At 46.6% G+C, this 17,248-nt stretch overlaps 2 protein-coding genes across 15 annotated transcripts in view; one reads left to right on the forward strand and one right to left on the reverse strand.

The window, feature by feature from the left end:
- Positions 1-12: 12 nt before the first annotated feature.
- Positions 13-3,065, forward strand: LOC104056170 (interferon alpha-inducible protein 27-like protein 2A). 4 transcript variants are annotated; one of them, XM_054086274.1, is made up of 4 exons: positions 13-322; positions 969-1,019; positions 1,353-1,514; positions 2,650-3,065. In XM_054086274.1, the coding sequence occupies exons 2-4, from the start codon at positions 971-973 to the stop codon at positions 2,844-2,846; spliced, it is 408 nt and encodes a 135-aa protein (XP_053942249.1). In that variant the 5' UTR covers positions 13-322; positions 969-970; the 3' UTR covers positions 2,847-3,065. The 4 variants fall into 4 exon arrangements, with proteins under 4 accessions (XP_053942249.1, XP_053942248.1, XP_009555686.1 ...); XM_054086273.1 differs by having other exon boundaries at positions 13-283; XM_009557391.2 differs by lacking the exon at positions 13-322 and adding an exon at positions 505-743 and having other exon boundaries at positions 2,650-3,064.
- A 786-nt stretch (positions 3,066-3,851) lies between these two features.
- ZMYM4 (zinc finger MYM-type containing 4) overlaps positions 3,852-17,248 on the reverse strand; it is a 44,338-nt gene continuing 30,941 nt past the window's right edge. For 5 of the 11 annotated variants that reach the window (XM_054086267.1, XM_054086265.1, XM_054086266.1 and 2 more), the window contains 7 exons: positions 16,984-17,078; positions 16,103-16,274; positions 14,251-14,402; positions 12,832-12,943; positions 11,280-11,528; positions 10,316-10,445; positions 3,860-8,878 (listed from right to left, as the gene is read on the reverse strand). In XM_054086267.1, coding sequence (XP_053942242.1) covers positions 8,671-8,878; positions 10,316-10,445; positions 11,280-11,528; positions 12,832-12,943; positions 14,251-14,402; positions 16,103-16,274; positions 16,984-17,078 — 1,118 coding nt within the window. In that variant the 3' untranslated portion in view covers positions 3,860-8,670. The other 6 variants (XR_008453282.1, XM_054086261.1, XM_054086264.1 and 3 more) reach the window with 6 other exon arrangements.

The raw sequence follows: 17,248 nt of genomic DNA on the forward strand, positions 1-17,248 counted from the left end.
GGTAGGAGGGGGGGAAGGGGGGCAGCGTAGGACAGGATTTGACAGGTTTCAAGAAACCCCCCCTCACGGACCAGTTGATAAAGAAGGCCGTGTAGGAGCTGGTCGGGCGCAGACCTCGGGAGGGATGAGAGAAGAGCTCTGTTTAGAAGGAACAGAGCCTACGGGCTACGAGCAGGGGGTGGCGAAACAGTTAACCTTTGATCAGAGGAACTGTTGCTGAAGGAAGTTAAGTGTTTAACAAAGGCTTCTTTGCATTAACCGACCTGTGATTGTCCAGTTTAGGGTGAGAACCAATCGGCTGGAAACGCGTCCCTTGTAACTAGTAGGAATATATGTTAGGAAGGCAATAAAAGGGCAGGAGGGAGGAAAGGGGGCAGGAGGATGGATGGATGGATGGATGGCAGAGAGGTAGGAGAGAGGGCAGGAGGGAGGGTAGGATGGAGGGCAGGGCTGGAAGAGGGGGCAGGATGGAGGGCAGGGGGTGGGCAGGAGGGCAGAGAGTAGGTAGGGCAGTGGGCAGGGCAGTACTGGTGTTATGCGGAATCAAACCCTCTAACCTAAAACGAGTTCTGAAGCAGGTATGTTTATTTCCAGCGCTGGGGTGCGGGGAGGGTGTGTGTGTGTGTGTTTCTCCTCCCAGCTTGCACACCCTAGAACTTAACAAGATGAGCAGCACCGAGTTCTTGTAAGCATTCCCAACCCGCCTGTCTGCTTCTGCTCATCACAGGCAGCACAGTGGGAAGGTAAGGGGGGCACCGGGGGGGGCAAGAAGGGGACGGGAGGGTGGGCAGGGCTGAGACAGGCAAAACCCAGCAGGCAGGCAGAGCAGTGCAGCCAGCACAGCTCGGGTGGGCACCCCGGGACCCCTTTTCTTCCCTCCCAGCCACTCCTGTCACCTCTGGGGGGGCTGCCGGAGCTCAGCCAGTACCACCGCCCCCCTCGCTCCTGACCACCTTTTTCCTTCCTAGCCATGGGAATAAACGTCAAAGCAGCTGCCATCGGAACCGCTGTTGGAGTAGGTGAGAGCCTGGTGCTGAGTTCACTGCTTGGTCCTGTCCCAGGGGGGCACCTGGCTGGGCTGGGGGGCTGCCAGTGCTGGGAGAGTTGGGATGCAGCTGCGAGGGAGCGGGCAGGGCTGGCCTGTGCCTGGCAATCTGTCTGCCAGCTTGGCAGAGCTCTGCACACCTCCCCTCTCCTCCTCCCTGAGGATGTCTCCATCCCTGCACCCAACAGCCCTCGCACCCCGCTTGGATGCCTCTGTCTTGTCTTTGTGGAGCCAGATCCGCACGCCGGTGCAGGGGGAGATGGGGGGCACAGAGACCATCCTTAACGCCACGGTGTTCTACTGGCAGGAGTGGCGCTCGTTGGCATCCCAGCCGGCATCTCTGTGCTGGGCTTCCAGGCAGCCGGCATCGCTGCTGGGTCCGTGGCTGCCAAGATGATGTCAGCGGCTGCCATCGCCAACGGCGGAGGAGTAGCTGCCGGCAGCACCGTGGCTGTGCTGCAATCCATCGGTGAGTGGGAAGGGCAGGGGAGCCTTCATTCCCAAAGGGTGGCATGGGGTTATACGCTCGCCTCGCTCTAGAACCAAACCAGCCCTTTAAAGCCATCGTTGGTCTCACTCACCCAAAACCGCAGGGAAGGGATAAATCCACAATCATAGACTCACAGAATAGTTCTGGCTGGAAGAGACCTTAAAGATCACCCAGTTCCACTCCCCTGCCATGGGCAGGGACACCTCCCACTGGATCAGAGGCTCCAAGCCCCATCCAACCTGGCCTTGAACCCCTCCAGGGATGGGGCAGCCACAGCTTCCCTGGGCAACCTGGGCCAGAGCCTCCCCACCCTCATGGTGAAGAAATTCTTCCTAATGTTTAGTCTAAATCTGCCCCTCTCCAGTTTATACTCATTCCCCCTCATCCTGTCCCCACAAGCCTTTGTGAACAGCCTTTCTCCAGCTTTCCTGTAGCCCCTTCAGGCACTGGAAGGTCGCTAGAAGGTCTCCTCTGAGCTTCCTCTTCTCCAGGCTGAACAACCCCAACTCTCTCAGCCTGTCCTCCAGCCCTCTGGGCATCTTTGTAGCCTCCTCTGGACCCATTCCAACAGCTCCATCTCCTTCTTATGTTGAGGATTCCAGAACTGGACACCATCTTCCAGATGAGGTCTCCCCAGAGAAGAGCAGAGGGGCTCTCTCTGCTCCCTCCCTCCCTGCTGCCCACGCTGCTTTGGGTGCGGTGCAGGACACGGTTGGTTTCTGGGCTGAGTGCACACTGCTGACTCACATCGAGCTTCTCATTGACCAGCACCCCAAGTCCTTCTCTGCAGGGCTGCTCTCAATCACATCATCCCCTATCGTGTAATGAATGCGATAGGAAGAGTCAGGACTTGCTGGGTTCAGGCACCTGAGGCTGAGGACATTGGCCGCCGTGCAGGGTGGCATCTGCTCTTCTGCCAAGAGCAAAGTCTGTGTTGGGCGGCAGCGCTGGCTGGAGCCAGAAAGGGCCTGGCGGTGCTCAGGGAGCAGAGCCAGCTCCCAGACTGGCTCCTGCACAGTGTGGAGAGGTCCTTGGCTCTCTCTACCCCGTGCTCGGTCCCTCAGCAGGCAGAGTTGATGCTCCTGTGGCATCATCCCTCTTTCTGTCTTTACAGGAGCTGCAGGTTTGTCTCTTGGTGCCAAAATTGGGTTGTCATCTATGCTGGGGTCACTCGGTGGAGTAGTCGGTGCCACACTGTTCAAGGGGAAGACAACTCAAGGTGATGACCCCAAGAAGGATGACGACCACCCCAAGAAAAGCAATGACGAGGAGAACGATGACGAGAACGACGATGACAACGACAGCTCCTGAGTCCCAGGTTTCTGCCTGGCAGCGTGGCAGGCGCTGGGAAGCCCCCGCCAGCGACTCGGCCACCCTCTTGGAGCTGTGGATCCGCTTGGGCAGTGAGTGCCTTGAAACCAATGAAGGTGGCTTGCAGTGGCGGTGGGTGGGGAGCGGTCGGGGCCGGGCAGGGCACCTCGAGATTTCAGTCAGCTGAGTTTCGGTTATTATGCTGCCTGTGATTAATTACCTAAAATAAATGCATTAAGTGATAGCATTGGTCAATGTGCGGTCGCAGTGTTTCTCTGCCACTTCTGCAGTTCCCACGTCATTAGTTTTTAGTCGTATTTCCATTTTTCCCTGTCTCCTGAAGTGAACACCAGCTATCCCTGCGCAAACTCAACTCCCCATAAATGATGGTATGAAAGAGCAGCTGCTTAATATTATTATAATATAATAATATATATAATATCATATATAATAATATCAATAACATCATCAACAATAACAATAGTAGTAGTAATAATAATAATAATAATGTATTGAGCCTCCACTACTGGCAGAGACTGCCCTGGGCAGTGGTGGAGTCTGTTTTCAAGGATCACCTCTGGTTTCTGTCCTTGGTGAGGCTGCACAGGCTCGGTTCAAAATAGTTGTAAACCAGCTGCCTGACTGGAGCCTTAAAACCTGCTCCCAGTAAAGTTTTGGTGGTTCCTAACACAGAGGAGCCTTCGGAACCTCACTGGGAAACCCATGAGCCTTCCCTGCCCTTACTGGAAACCACAGCAAGTGCTGAATAACGAGGGTCCTTGGTGAGCGATGGTGGCTCCGTGTCCCACAGTGTTCTTGGGGATTTCAGGGCGACAGAGCAAAGGTGACGGTCGCTGAAGGCATTGGGCACTGTTTGAGCAGCCACCGTTCTCCCTGGAAGGGAGCATGTTACAAACTCCACTGGTGATCGATCCAATTGCCGCTGATCCCAGAGGTTTCAAAGAGGAGCAAAGCTCAGCGTGAGCTGCTCTACAGACCGGGGGGCAAAGCCCAAGCCTTGCTGTGAAGATACAAAGCTGCTATTCTAACGTGGCTTAAGAACAATTAAGCCCTCCCCCACCTTAAAATCTGAGATTCTGCTTTTAGAGCTAGATTCCGGCATCGGAAATGAGGATGTACTCTTTTATTAAGGTTAAAGGTTTTTAATCACTTCTCCAGAATACAGATACGAATCAAACAAAAACTATTTTTGGGGGGTCTCAATAATTCGCTTATTAATACCATACATCGAACTCTATAAATTCTCATATAAGAAAAAGTCATTTTTAATATAGGTTATGATGCAGTGGTGACCTATTTAAATCTTTTGAATGCTTTGCAGCTGTATAGCACCTTTCATCACGGAGCTGCAAAGCATCCTACGAACGCCTCATAATGCCCAATCGAGGTAGGAAGGTTTGGCCAATTTACAGGTGGGTACAGCCGAGGGACAAAATGTGAGGCTTCATCTGTACACCAGGAGCGACGGGACATGGATCCTGGACCAGAGAGTGAGTCACTGGCTTAACTGGGGAGAAAGTCCCAAGTTATCACCCATACCCTTTCTCTTAAAAGGAGGAGCCTGGCTCCCAGCAGGTCAAAGAGACCTTTCCCAGTTATTCTGGCTCTGTGTGTTATAAATACAGGAAAAGTCCAAGGCTCTGGACCTAAGGGCCCAGGAACGCCCTTTGTTGGCGTATCCAATACTCAACTATGAACCACAAAATCCAGTAATCCATAGTTCGCGTGGCTTTGGCAGCTGCATCCGAATACCAGGAAGTTGATCTGGATTTGTGTTCACAGAAATTGTGCACTCAGAATGCACTTCGAGAGTCGGTGATTGATGCCTTATTTAGCCTGACTGTTTAATTGGAATAAAGTCCTTCTTTCCCTCCAAGAAGGTGATAATCTAAAGTATTTCAGATTTTGTTTCTTCGATAAAAACCAGATCTCGGGTGAAAAGCCATTACCTTAGCGAATGTAATGTTGTGGGGCTGGAAGAACCCAAGACACCCGGGTTCCTTCGAGCCTTTCTGACTCCTAAAACCATTCTACACCCTTGCAGCACTTCCTGGACCAGCCCTAGCCCTGGTGCCATCGCCTGAGCGCTCGTGACCTCCACGGCAGCAGTGTTTATTGCTGAAAACTGAAAAACAGAAAAGCAGATTGCGATTCTTGCAGACGAGCCAGCACGCAGGAAACAAAATGCTGTGAAGTCCAAGTTCTCTCCAAGTTTGTCCCAGCTATGACCCACACGCGCTAATTTCTCTTAATCGTATCCAACTGAGGTGCTTTGATGAAACCTAGACACTTAAATATTAATGAATTAAATACCTTACAGCTCAGCCAGGCACTATGGATTTGACATGCGAGCCATGGGATGAAGTTAGAGCAGATCCGTTCCTGCCGGTGGCCAAACTAAATGAGGAATTTCCCCTCTTAGTTCAAAAAATCCACCTTCTAAATAAAAATAAAGGGCTGGAATTGACTTAACAAATGCAACGCCGCTGTGTAAAACAACTCTATCTCCCCATTTCAAGCCAGCTCTTTCCTCGCAGGGGAGAAACTAAAGCAGAATTCCTGCCTTCCTGACAAATCCGCAGCTGGGAAAAGGCTTCTCTCAAGGAGCTGAGCCCAGCAAGACCAGCAGGGAGGTGACAGCGTAGGGACCAGTCCCACCATTCCGTCTGCCGGAGATGAGACGCAGTGGCTCATGCCTGTGCCCCTCTCACCCACCCTCAGCAAGCGACCTCGGGCTTCGGACCCGCGGCATGAAGTGGCAGAGCATGCTCCCAGCCAGCTTCACTGCTCCTAGAACCTCTTCCAGACCTTCTCATCACCAACGATCCCTGGGTTTTAAGATTTTTGGTGCTCATACTCCATTACACACCACCATCCTCAAAACTCAGTAGTTTCTCTCACAAAAGAAAGGATCGGTAACCATTCAATAGCTCAAAACTTATTTCTTGAGCTCCTGCAAGGCTGATGAGCCCTTCTACTGCAGACAAACTGCAAACGAGCAGCGATGTAAGCAAAGACAGCAAATCATCACTTTGCCCACTGCTAGGAATGGTTAAAATGGGTGAAATAGGAAAGAAAAAAGAGTTGGGGAACCTGTTGTGCTGATGGGAGCGAAACTCCAGCCTTGACAGCAAGCACCATGCCGGTGGTTGGAGAGGAGCACTGCAAGGATTTCCTACACGAGCAACTAGAAATTCCTCGAGGGGTGACAGCCTGGGCACACCCCGGACAACGCACGCCGCTGCCCAAGGGTTTCCTGCCAGAAGGTATTGGACTGGAAGAACCGAAACTATCCCTGCTTGTTCTGTAAATTCTATCACCGAGAGACACAGCACCAAACGCTTTCTCATCTCAGAGCCACTGAGTAAAAGCAGTCGGCACGATGTTTAGCAACGCTGCTCTCAGCCAAACTCAAAGCAATTTACCTTTCCTTGCTGAGAGAACATGAAAGGCCAAGTAGAGGACAGGTACGGTTGGGCTTGAGGCTCTCAAAGGTCTTTTCCAACCTAGGGATTCTAAGATTCTATGATTCCAAGCACCTGGAAAAAATGAGCATACACAAAAGTGTTCACGGAGAAGAGGGAGGGTCTTCAGAGAAAGCAAACCAAGTACGTTACTTGTGAGATATGAACACTATTCTAGGAAAGTATTTCTTGAAGGGAAAACTCGGATGTGGTTTCTTTTGCAGGTATTTACCCTGGGGAAAGCCTGCCCTCCCACCAGCTTGTCCCAACCGCTGCCCCGGGGCAGCCAGGGGAAGAGGGAGCTGGCAAAGGCAGCCAAGAACTGCTGTGCCCTCCAGGAGACACCCAAGGGATCCAAGAATTCCTGGATCCTCCTCCTCTCCCGCTGCAGCTGGGGTGCAGACACAGCTCAAACCTCCTTTATCCCCTACAAACTCACACGCTCAGCTTTCCCGAGTGGTTTTCTTTTCCCTGAAATGTTCTACCATCCCAATCCAAACCAGCGCATCTGCCGCTTCACTACGTTAATGTAACTCCGGGCAGGGACAGGTTAGCGTTCACGGGACAGAAAGCAGCTTGAAATTAGCCGATGGGAGCATCACTGAGCCCGCGTGGCTTCCCGGCAGGTACAGCTCATGGCCAAAATGCCTCCTCTGGGAGCGCTGGGCCAGGACGTGGAGGAAGCAGCATCTTTGCTCAGAAATGACAGACACAGATGGGCTTTGATGAGACAGAATCAGGGGCAGGTTTACTTTTCACATAGTTTTCTGTATTAAAAAATACATCAGTGAGATCTGTTACAGGCAGGGACAGGACTACCGAGTGCACAACGTCAATAGACTACTTTCTGATTTTATTTGTGTTAAATTACTTTTGTTACTGCTAAAAAAATAATTAAAAAAACCCAAAATGAACAAAACAAAACAAAACAAAAAAAAAAAGGAAATATAATTCAAGGCTGTTGATTTTCATATCTCGAAATTTTAGTGACAAGATCAAATATCAGACCCCTGTTACAGAAGATGCATAAGTGACCAGAGCTGGATAAAAACCATACAATTCTCTTTCTTTAAAAATTGTTTGGGTTTCCAATGATTTGTGACCGCTGGTCATCAGAAACACACATCTACAGCTTAAGAAAACGGAGATACAGACAGTATCTGATCATGTCCTGTCCTCTAAACACAATGTGGGAGCTCTTCTCTTCACAAAGACGCAGTAACAGCCAAGCCTTACAAAAATCTCTTTCGATTTCCAACACTATGACTAAATCTCTTTGGGTGGGGTGGGAAAAAAAACACACACGGTCATTTTCTACCACAGTTCCGTTGTCAAAAGTAATACTGCATCCTTTGTACAACACCGCACGCGTTGCAAAGGTGGAAAGAGTGCATGTTATCTCTCGTTTGAAATGACAAGGCCCTCCAGATTTGCCTTATAAAATAACCAAACCAAAAGGAGTAGGGGAAGAGGAGAAAGGAAAGCTGCCTTAAGGGAAAAATAACCTCCGCGCACCACAGTATTTGCTAGAATATATCGACAGACTGCAGAGCTACGGGGCTCGGTGAGGGATGTTCTGCACATAACCCAGACAGTCGCTCTCCTGTACATACCCCAGACACGTCTGTCCCGTAACACGTTCACTCTGACCTACAGCACCTCTTCCACGTTGAAGACCGGACAGCGCTAGAGTTGGTATCGGCCTGGACCGAGAGCTAGATTCTGGCATCGTGTGACCGTCTAACAGCAGCCAGACGGCCGTCTGCTGAGAGAGCTTCCCCGGCAGATGCGCCAGCGGCTCTTGCCTTCCTAACATTTGATCCCAGTTTCAAAGAAATTATAAAAGCATATGTGTACGTCTATTTGTAACGGAAAGTGTCTGTTTGCCTACGTATCACCAGTTTCTCTCCCATCCCTGTGAAGAGCTCCAGGACCTCCACGTGTTCTTTGGCAGCAAGGACTGCCAGCCACCAGGCTGAGAAGCCACGGGAGCCACAGTCTAGCTCTCCATGCCCAACATCGCTACGGTAGATTTTACACAACCATTTTCCTTAAAAATATCGCACAACTTTTAAACATCCTAACCAGGTAAAGGATTTATGCACCACTCCGATAGGTTAGTTCATCTTGGATTTGTTCAGAGGATTTACTGGTGCCACAGGACGTTGTTTCTCGCCACTTGCTTCCTTCCAGTTCCAGTTTGTACATCCACTGTGGTTCAAAATATGCCTGTAGGTGACGTTATCTTGGCTTACTTGATACACATTTTCCGAAGGCTGGACGTATTCACAGTTTGGTGCTTCTGATGTGTATTCAAAGGAAAATACCCCACACTTCAGTTAGTCTGATAACTCGATATCAGAGTCCTCTGATTTGACTTTGGCAAGTTCTTCATGTACCTCCCTCACCATAAGAATACGCGTTAACATGATGTCCAAGGTTCCCGGGTCTATTGGCAACGTGGAATACCACATGGGGCTATTGGGCACACAGGAGCGCTCGGGCTGAAGGTAAAACACATCGCTTCTCTGCTTCACGCTTTCAGAGCTGCCAAGGTAAAGAGATGAAGAACATGTCATCGGAAAGCAGCACTAACAGTCCCGCTCGCAAAAACGTTAAGGATTTAACAGCAAAGAAAATGAAAGTTACAGTAAGGCTGCATCACGGTAACTTAAACAGCGCAATTCAAATCTTTTTGTTAGAGACTTAGTGCCCTCCCCTCAACTTAGGGAACAGTTAAGTTGTTTCCAGGTCTGTTAGCATTAGTTGCTTATAAAGAAACAAAGAAAATTACAGTGACTTCTTAATAGAGGTGGTTCTTCAATCATAGTCTCATCCAATTAATGGTACCAGCATCTTGATATGATTGACAGATGCATTCGACACTCAGTCTCTCATTAAACTGGTTCTGTTACCCCAGCATTGCTGGGTACTTTGGCACTGGGAATGTTCAAGAGCTACCAAAACTAGACCCTAGCTTGCCTGCTCGTGGTGCAGAATGGCAAGCCCGCCTGCGTGGAGGACTGACTGTCTGATTAAGGTGGCTTTCAGACACTGGCGTGAAGACACGAAGCCCTGCAGAGCAAGGATCCCTCCTGCCTGGCTTTGGAATAGTCACATTAAACCAGCAAAGTGAATTGTTACTGCTGCTTGCACCACTGCAGGGGCTCAGCTCTGAGAGATGATGGGGAGCATGAAAATGTTTTCCCAGCCCAAGGACAGCTGAAAGTTTCTAATGATACACGAGCGAGGACAAGGAAGGTAAGGAGAGGAAGACAAAGAGCTAGGACAGCTGCTAGGCACGCCTTAGCATAAGTAATGGGGCCATTTGTAGTAAGCTCAGTAGGTGCATTTTTGAGGGTGATTTATTTGAGTTTGAGCTGACACTAATGAGATGCTGTTTCATTTTGCATGTTTAGAGAAGAGAACATCATATTCCACCTGCTCAACAATCTAACTCAAGTTTATATAGAAATAGGACAGACAAAATTATTTATATCTATGTCCTTGCTATGCAGTCTCCTTTCTAACTCCTAAATACAAGTTAATCTCACATTTCAGCAGGCAAAAGCTACCAGCAGGTTTACCTAATTCACACTTTTCCTACCCTCTTTCACAAGGAACACAATGACAGGGTATTAGTTATAAGCTCCTCAAAGGTAGGATCCTGTTTGGGAATTAAGGGAGATGAGAACGTCAGGGTCACTGTAGTAATGCCCCCGTTTACACCCTGTGGGTGTGTAAACAGGCATTTAGAGAACACATCTCTCTGTAACTCTGCTCTAACACCGGCAGCAAACACTACCTGTTTGCCGAGTCTAACAGTGCTGATGCTCTAAGTCCTCTCAGAGTGGTCCCATCCCACTGAAGGACCAAGAACCGCAAAGAGAAGCTCACAGCACAGGCCCAAAAGTCCTAAGTGGGATCGTTGCCCAAACTCCTGTTGTAGTCTATGTACAGATCAAAACCAAGTCTGTCACTTACCATTTTGATAAGTAAAATTCGTAAAGTCGGACTGGACATCGCAGAGGATTATCTGTATTTTCAGCCATTTCCACTGCTGTTGGAACCTCCTCATCTTCACTGCGTTTCCTTTTGCCTACAGATAATTTATCTGGATACACGAAAACGGCATCACAGAAGTTCAGTGAAAAACAGCGCCTTCAAGCCCAAGCCCTAGCCCCTACGCCTCGCACCTAGTGATGCGACCTTGCATCACACACAAACACGCTACTGGAACTGGTTATCTGTCACATGCAGGTCAACTGGTTTGATCTACTGGATGGGAACAGACTGCATACGCTACAGCCCGTCCAAGGCCATTCCTCTTCTAGAAAACCAAGACAAACTGGCATCTACAGAAAAATATAGAGGATATAATTTTTCTTAGTAAAGCAGAATTCATGTAACATGCTGGAACCATTAACTGAAGAAGCCAATAGGATCAAAAGCTTCCCTTTTCCAAACACCAAAACCTTGTCTGTCTGTTCCTCTGAGCTCAAGAGGACAGTCCCGACGCGCGTGCAAGCCTCTAGCTTCATCTAAACTGGGCTGTCTTGCTCGTTCACCTCACAGACCTAGGATAAAACTGGGAATTAAAATGGTCTGGACCTCAAGAACATGAAGTCCTGAGAAAATGACTTCAGAAAATGCCTTTAACTCATGCAGTAGTTAATAAAGCTTTATGCAAGCCCAGGATGCTATAGAAGACTACAAAGCACATTTGCAGCCAAACGTGTGGCACTTCGCACTTCTCTAAGTTTTTACTGGATGCTTTGGCTCATGCAGAATTTCTCTTTAAACCTTATAGAGCGAAAAAAGAAGTGACACTGTACAGGATAAGAGCACACCCATAGCTCTGCTTACTGCATCACGTGTTTTTCTCCCCAGCAGCAGAAAATACGAATATGACAGCAAAAATTCAGGTGATGAGAAAGCATTCACTCACCAGATTCTACCTCTTGTTTTTGAAAGGGTGGGAAAAAACGTAAATAAGTCATCTTAGTATTATACTTCAGAGTTCGGGTGCGCCTCATAACACGGGCAAAGGAGAGTTTCAGGTGCTCACTGACATTCTTTAGTTGGAAGTATTTGGTGTTGAAGAATAGAAGTGTGTTCAACAAAACGATAGGGGAATATGCACCCAGCTGTTTACATTCCCACAAGTGCTCCTCTTCAATTCTTGAGAACATATAACCTAGAAACAGCGGGCGAAGAAAAAAGACGGGGGTTATTCATGCAGTTTGAGGGCCGACCCTGTATTCAGTTACAAACAAACAGCTTTTACAGGCTGTGTCTAATCTAGCAGACTCTCATAATCTTCCCCAAGCAATGCAAGCATCACACACGACAGGGTGGGGAGGCAGAAACAAGTACAATTAAGGAAGCAGATTCTGCCAGTGATGCATCCCTGTCTTCCCTAACCTCCCTTACTAATGAACTGCATATCAGAACAAATTCAGACCCATCATAAGCAATTGTAATTCCAATAAAACCAAGAACGCGGCATGCACAAACATCAGAGGGAGAGTGGAGAACTAGGCTGTGGAACAGCATGAAATACCCAAAGAATGGAGAGAGGGCTATAAAGGAAGATTGCAGACACCAGCAGAATCCCACTAAGGTCTAAATTCATTGTATTAAACACAGTCATCCAACTGCAAAAATGTGTAATACCTATGACATGGAGCATGAGTTTAAAATGCACCATCTTTATACAAATAGCCCATTGCGATCATCCTAAATCAGTTCAGAAAGGGAGATACGGGGGCTTACGAGAGACCTGGTGTGAAAACAGCATCACTCTATGCAGCAGTCTGGAAGTAAGTGGATTATTTCTGTATTAAATAAAAAATGAAAAAGCGAGTCGTGGATCGATGTATGGAGTTGCCAAGTTTCAGTGATACTGGAAAAGATTTTTATGTACTGATAGGGCTGGCATCCAGCTTTACGAACTGCACGATCACCTGAAGACCAATTAAAACATCCAGAGAATTTAAGAACTCTTACTTTGGAAGTGACTGAGGTGAGAACTTGGAATTGAGGAGTCGGGACGAGATTACAGTGATTTGCTAATGTGATCCTCAGATTTATTAGGATTATTTCCAGTATGAATAGGGAAATATTTGTGCAAATGTACATGGAATTTGCAGTAACTCAGCTCCAATACTGTGTACAAATCTGGCTACCTGTGCTGAAAAAGAGTAGCTACAACTTGAGGAAAAGGAAGAACCAGCACGTTGACTACAGGAATGGGAAGCCTTTCTTTCAATGGAGTTCACAGACTGATCAGAGGCAAAGGTTTATTTAAGTGTAATCCGTAACTGGTGGAGACAGACATAAAACCCATGATACTGGTCTACCACAAATAGTTAAATGGTGGAGAAAGAGAAGACTCGTGTGAACGTCTTCGCTCACATTCTTCTTCACAGCACTGAGAAAATACTAATTTATCATATGGCTTTGTCATGCAGCTACACAAAACAAAACAATTGTCCTACCATTTGGAAGAATTGTAGGTTCCCAGATTTTCAAAAGTTTTGTAAGTTCAATCATAAACCTGGAATAGGGCTCGGTAAAAATGTTATCTATTCTACCATTCTCAAACAGGTACTACAAGAGAAAAAAAAAAGGAAGACATACAGTTTGTGATTACACAACATTGCAGAGATACAGGACATCAGATTCTTTTCCTTTCTTATGTCTCAGTGTCTGATGGTCCGAAATACTTTGTTGAAATCTTCAGTAAAATATCAAATCAAATTTCCTGCCGGGACTGGGACCTCCCCAGCGTGAAAGGAGAGATTGAGGCAAGAATCAGGGTTAATGTTCCAAGCTCTAGAGCTGTTGCTGAAAAATCACCACCCTCTAAGTGTCAAATATGATTAAAAAAGAAAAACAGTCTGACTATAAAAACCAGGAGAGTTATAGAGTATTTTTCTGTTGAAGAACCTTCCAGGTTAACACCTCCAGACAACAGATACAGGCCCAGTGCTACGTTGCTGAAATAGCTCAACTTTAGCATCAAGGTAAAAGCCTCTTAAACTCCTGTTGAGCAGCAGTTAGAAAAAGTTTTCTGCAAGTCAGGAGTGTATATCAATAAATAAGCAAAAACTGGAAGACACAAGAATTATGGGTACTCCTAGACCTTTGGATTTTAACTCTTTCTACATCTTTTTCAAGCATAGCCAGGAAAAAATAGTAAGATAATTCCACACCTAGGCAAATGCTAAGTTTAATATTAGAAATGGCTTTTGATTCCTTATCTCAAAATGATCGTTTAAGGAACAGAACAAGCAAGCTGTTCCCCCTCCAAAAAAAAAAGTCGCTAATAGAAATATCCTGAACATCGAGTTTTAAGCAGAAGTTATTACTATGCTGGGTTTGTACTGTGACTTTTTAAAGGCAGGTAGCAAGGCAGGTAGCAAGGACTTTCTCTTAGCATTCATGAACTGCAATGTTCTTATTCCCACTGTACTTCTTCTGTAACTACTGCCAACCCAACAGGCTTCTCTCCCACCACTGACGGAGCTCGGGCCTTGCTGCGTGACCTCTTCCATGTAAACATGTTTATTAGAAGAGCACCGTGCAACTATTTCAGATCTAAACCACTGCAGCATAAGGCAAATATTGCAGAGCAAAGCTGTCCTATACATGGAAAAGGATCCAAAAGGTACCAAATCCGAAGATTGGTGCCTAGGCAGACAAACCTGCCCTCTGCGTCACATCCCTCCCCAGTGCGGAAGAAGCCTGTGCACTCTGACCAGAAAAAGGTCCAGACAAATTAATTAAATATGGGATTAAGACTAAAGAATAAGGCCTCCTCTAGAAAAAACCAAGCATGAGACTATGGATACAAAGCATAAATAGGCAGAGCAAGTTTTGTATGTTCTCAGCAACTCCCCGATTCCCTGCGTTACCTGCTGAATTCCAAGGCACAAGTATAAGATGCTGTCAGGATCATATTTTTCTCCATTTGGTCTCCGCACCTCTTGAATAAACTGGCACAAGCCAAAACTCAGCTCAGCAAAAGTGCACGAGAGAATGTCCTCCTTGAGTTTCACAGGACGAACTGCGGCCAAGAAAATCATGAGAAAAATTAAGTCACCACCTTTACACACTCCTTATCATTCCATATAGGCAGAACTATGAAATCTTCTCTCTCACACGAGTTCCCTGTAAGACTAAACCCATGAACTATTTCCGATCTGTTGGCTAACAGTTAAATAAGGATTTGGCCAATAAAAGCCAACTACCCTACATGTGTGAGCAGCACAAATGCTGCAATTGAGTAATAAGGCAGCAGTTATTTAAAGCTAAGACATCCAAGGAGTCTGCTGAATGCGGAGACACATCCTGTGGCAACGGCTACATGTGCTCGAGGCTGGGCTGATAAATAGGTTTCACCTCTAGAGCTGGACTCGGGGTATCCCGAGTGAGAGAGATCCTGAGTATTTCCTAAAAGTTCCAATGAGTGCAGCACGTTCAACCTCCTAAAGGGAGAAGGAATGAAGAGTTTAATAGGACATGCATGGGCTTCAGAAAGAGAAGCAGAGCAACCAGGGAATCGATTGATCAAAGACCTGCAGTGAAATCACCAGGCTTGGCTGCTCCGCTCCTCACACAAGCGCCTCCTTGGGATTGAGCAAGGAACCTTTCTGGGAGGGGTGGAACAGACAGTTTCCTAGAACTGACTGTAATATTTGCTTCCTTGCCGACAAGAAGAAAACATTACAATAACTCATGTGATTACTCTTCTTCTGGGAAACAAAAAAACATCTGTTTTCATGTAACGACAACAAAAATTCCAAATAAGAGAGCAAAAAGCAGATCTCATTCTAATTAGAATCTTTCCCTTTGGGATCTTCCTTAACTAAGCCCTGCCACGCTCAGTTCTTTACATTGCAGACCATGTAATATGGTTTGCTCTCTTCCCCAATCCTCCCAAAAGCTCAGTTATGTTCCTAACTTAAATTCTCTGTTGACTCTGAAAATGTGCCCACGAAACTCTCCGTGCAAGCACGTAGGGCAGGTCTGAGACCAGGGAAAAGGGGAGTCAGACGCTGCCAAATCCCAGGACCGCTCTGCTTTTGTAAGAAAAAGAAAAGGAAATAATCCACACTTAGAAACACACACAAAAGTGATGTTTATATTGTCACTATTATTGTCACTATTACCCTAGTGAGACACAAGGGCAATTCACACCTTTTAATGTTAGTTCGGGCAGGTTGCAGCACAGAACGGGCTGACTTTTGGACAGTTTCTTTCCAGCTGTGAAGCCTAGAAATAAGATTTTAATGCTGTTGCACAAAGTTTTTTTCCAGCAAGGAGTTATGCTGACAAACAAATACTTTGTGCCTGCATCAGCTACAGCTGAAATAGATGGGGCCAAGTCGGTGTGGTCAACGTAGAAGTCTGGCCTGCTAACAGCTCAGCAAAGCTCTGCAGTGGCGTAAAGCATCTCTTCTATAAATGAATTATTACTACGTGCAAGTGAAGGCAAAGAGGAGGTTGAAAGAGCAACGCTGCTAACGCTGGAAAGAAATCTGATGCTTCGGAGCCTGTTTTAATGGGTAACAGATGAATTACGAATGTAACAGCTAGGATTTTAAATGCATTAAAAGCCACAAGATGGTATTCCATAACATCTTTTCTGCACTCGTGGATAGCTGAAAACTCAGTAATATCTAATCCTAATTTTTATTTGAAGAACAGATCATGCCAAGTGCTCATCAACCAAGTATTTCTGTTTCCACTGAGAAAAAAATTTACCTGAAAGTTTCAGGTCCCCTTGTTCCTCCTGTGCATTTTTCCATTGGACCCAGTTTTTCCAGGCGTTTACCCCATACATGTACTTCAGGGTCATGCCAGAAACAGAGCATCCCGGGTAGGAGGCCTGCATCAGATTCCGGGGCTCTACGGAAACCACTGACTTCTTCCGTCCCTGCAGGCGAGCAAGCAAATGAAAACAAGCATTTAATAAGCTCTTCCTCTATGGATACTGAACTTGATCTCACATAAAAAGGCCACTATGCTGACAAGATAACAAAACCCTCCTCTTGTGATAGGATCTGAATGGATATTTATTTTTAATATGTGGACAAGTATTAACCACATTTTACAGAAAAAGTGCAATGAAATACAGTAATTCTCGCTGTGATAAATACATGTAGAAGTAGATTTAGCTACACAAGAAAAAATTGATCCTTTCCCACAGATGATGAGACTCCTTAAAAGACATCTCTTTTGGAGTGTTTCGAAATGCTACACATTTAAAAAACGTTCTGCACTAAAAAGTGTATTTATTCTGCTTAGTTGCCGAGAAGGAAGAAAGAAAATCTTATCTCACAGAGCAGAACAGGAAAAAATACACAGTGTAGTTCAATCATAGAATTATAGAATAGTTTGGGTTGGAAGGGACCTTAAAGATCATCCAGCTCCAACCCCTGCCGTGGGCAGGGACACCTCCCACTGGCTCAGGCTGCCCAAGGCCCATCCAACCTGGCCTGGAACCCCTCCAGGGATGGGGCACAGAGTCAACAGAGTTCTCATTTGCACCTTGGAGCAGTGGTTTCCTACTTCTGAGAATAAGCACGCACACAATGTTATTACTTCAAACGCAAGGAACTTGTGTTCCAGAAGCCTTTTCTTACCCGTCTTTTTGGCTGCGGGAAGCCATCTCTATGTCTCCGTCTTGCTCGCGAACGTGACTGCAAACCCAGTCCTTTACTGAGAGGGTCAAACGAGTCTGAAGTCAAATCAACACCATTAGGAGTTTAATTATGTGATTTAACAGCCCGGGTAGATGTCACCTAGATAATACAGAATCCCTTACCACGCCTGTATATTCAAATAATTCTTTACCTTTGAGTAATTAGGCAATCTACGTACTTTCGGTATAAACAAAGCAAATGCTCA

Source organism: Cuculus canorus, chromosome 22 (assembly GCF_017976375.1).
Source record: "Cuculus canorus isolate bCucCan1 chromosome 22, bCucCan1.pri, whole genome shotgun sequence".
Lineage (NCBI taxonomy): Eukaryota > Metazoa > Chordata > Aves > Cuculiformes > Cuculidae > Cuculus > Cuculus canorus.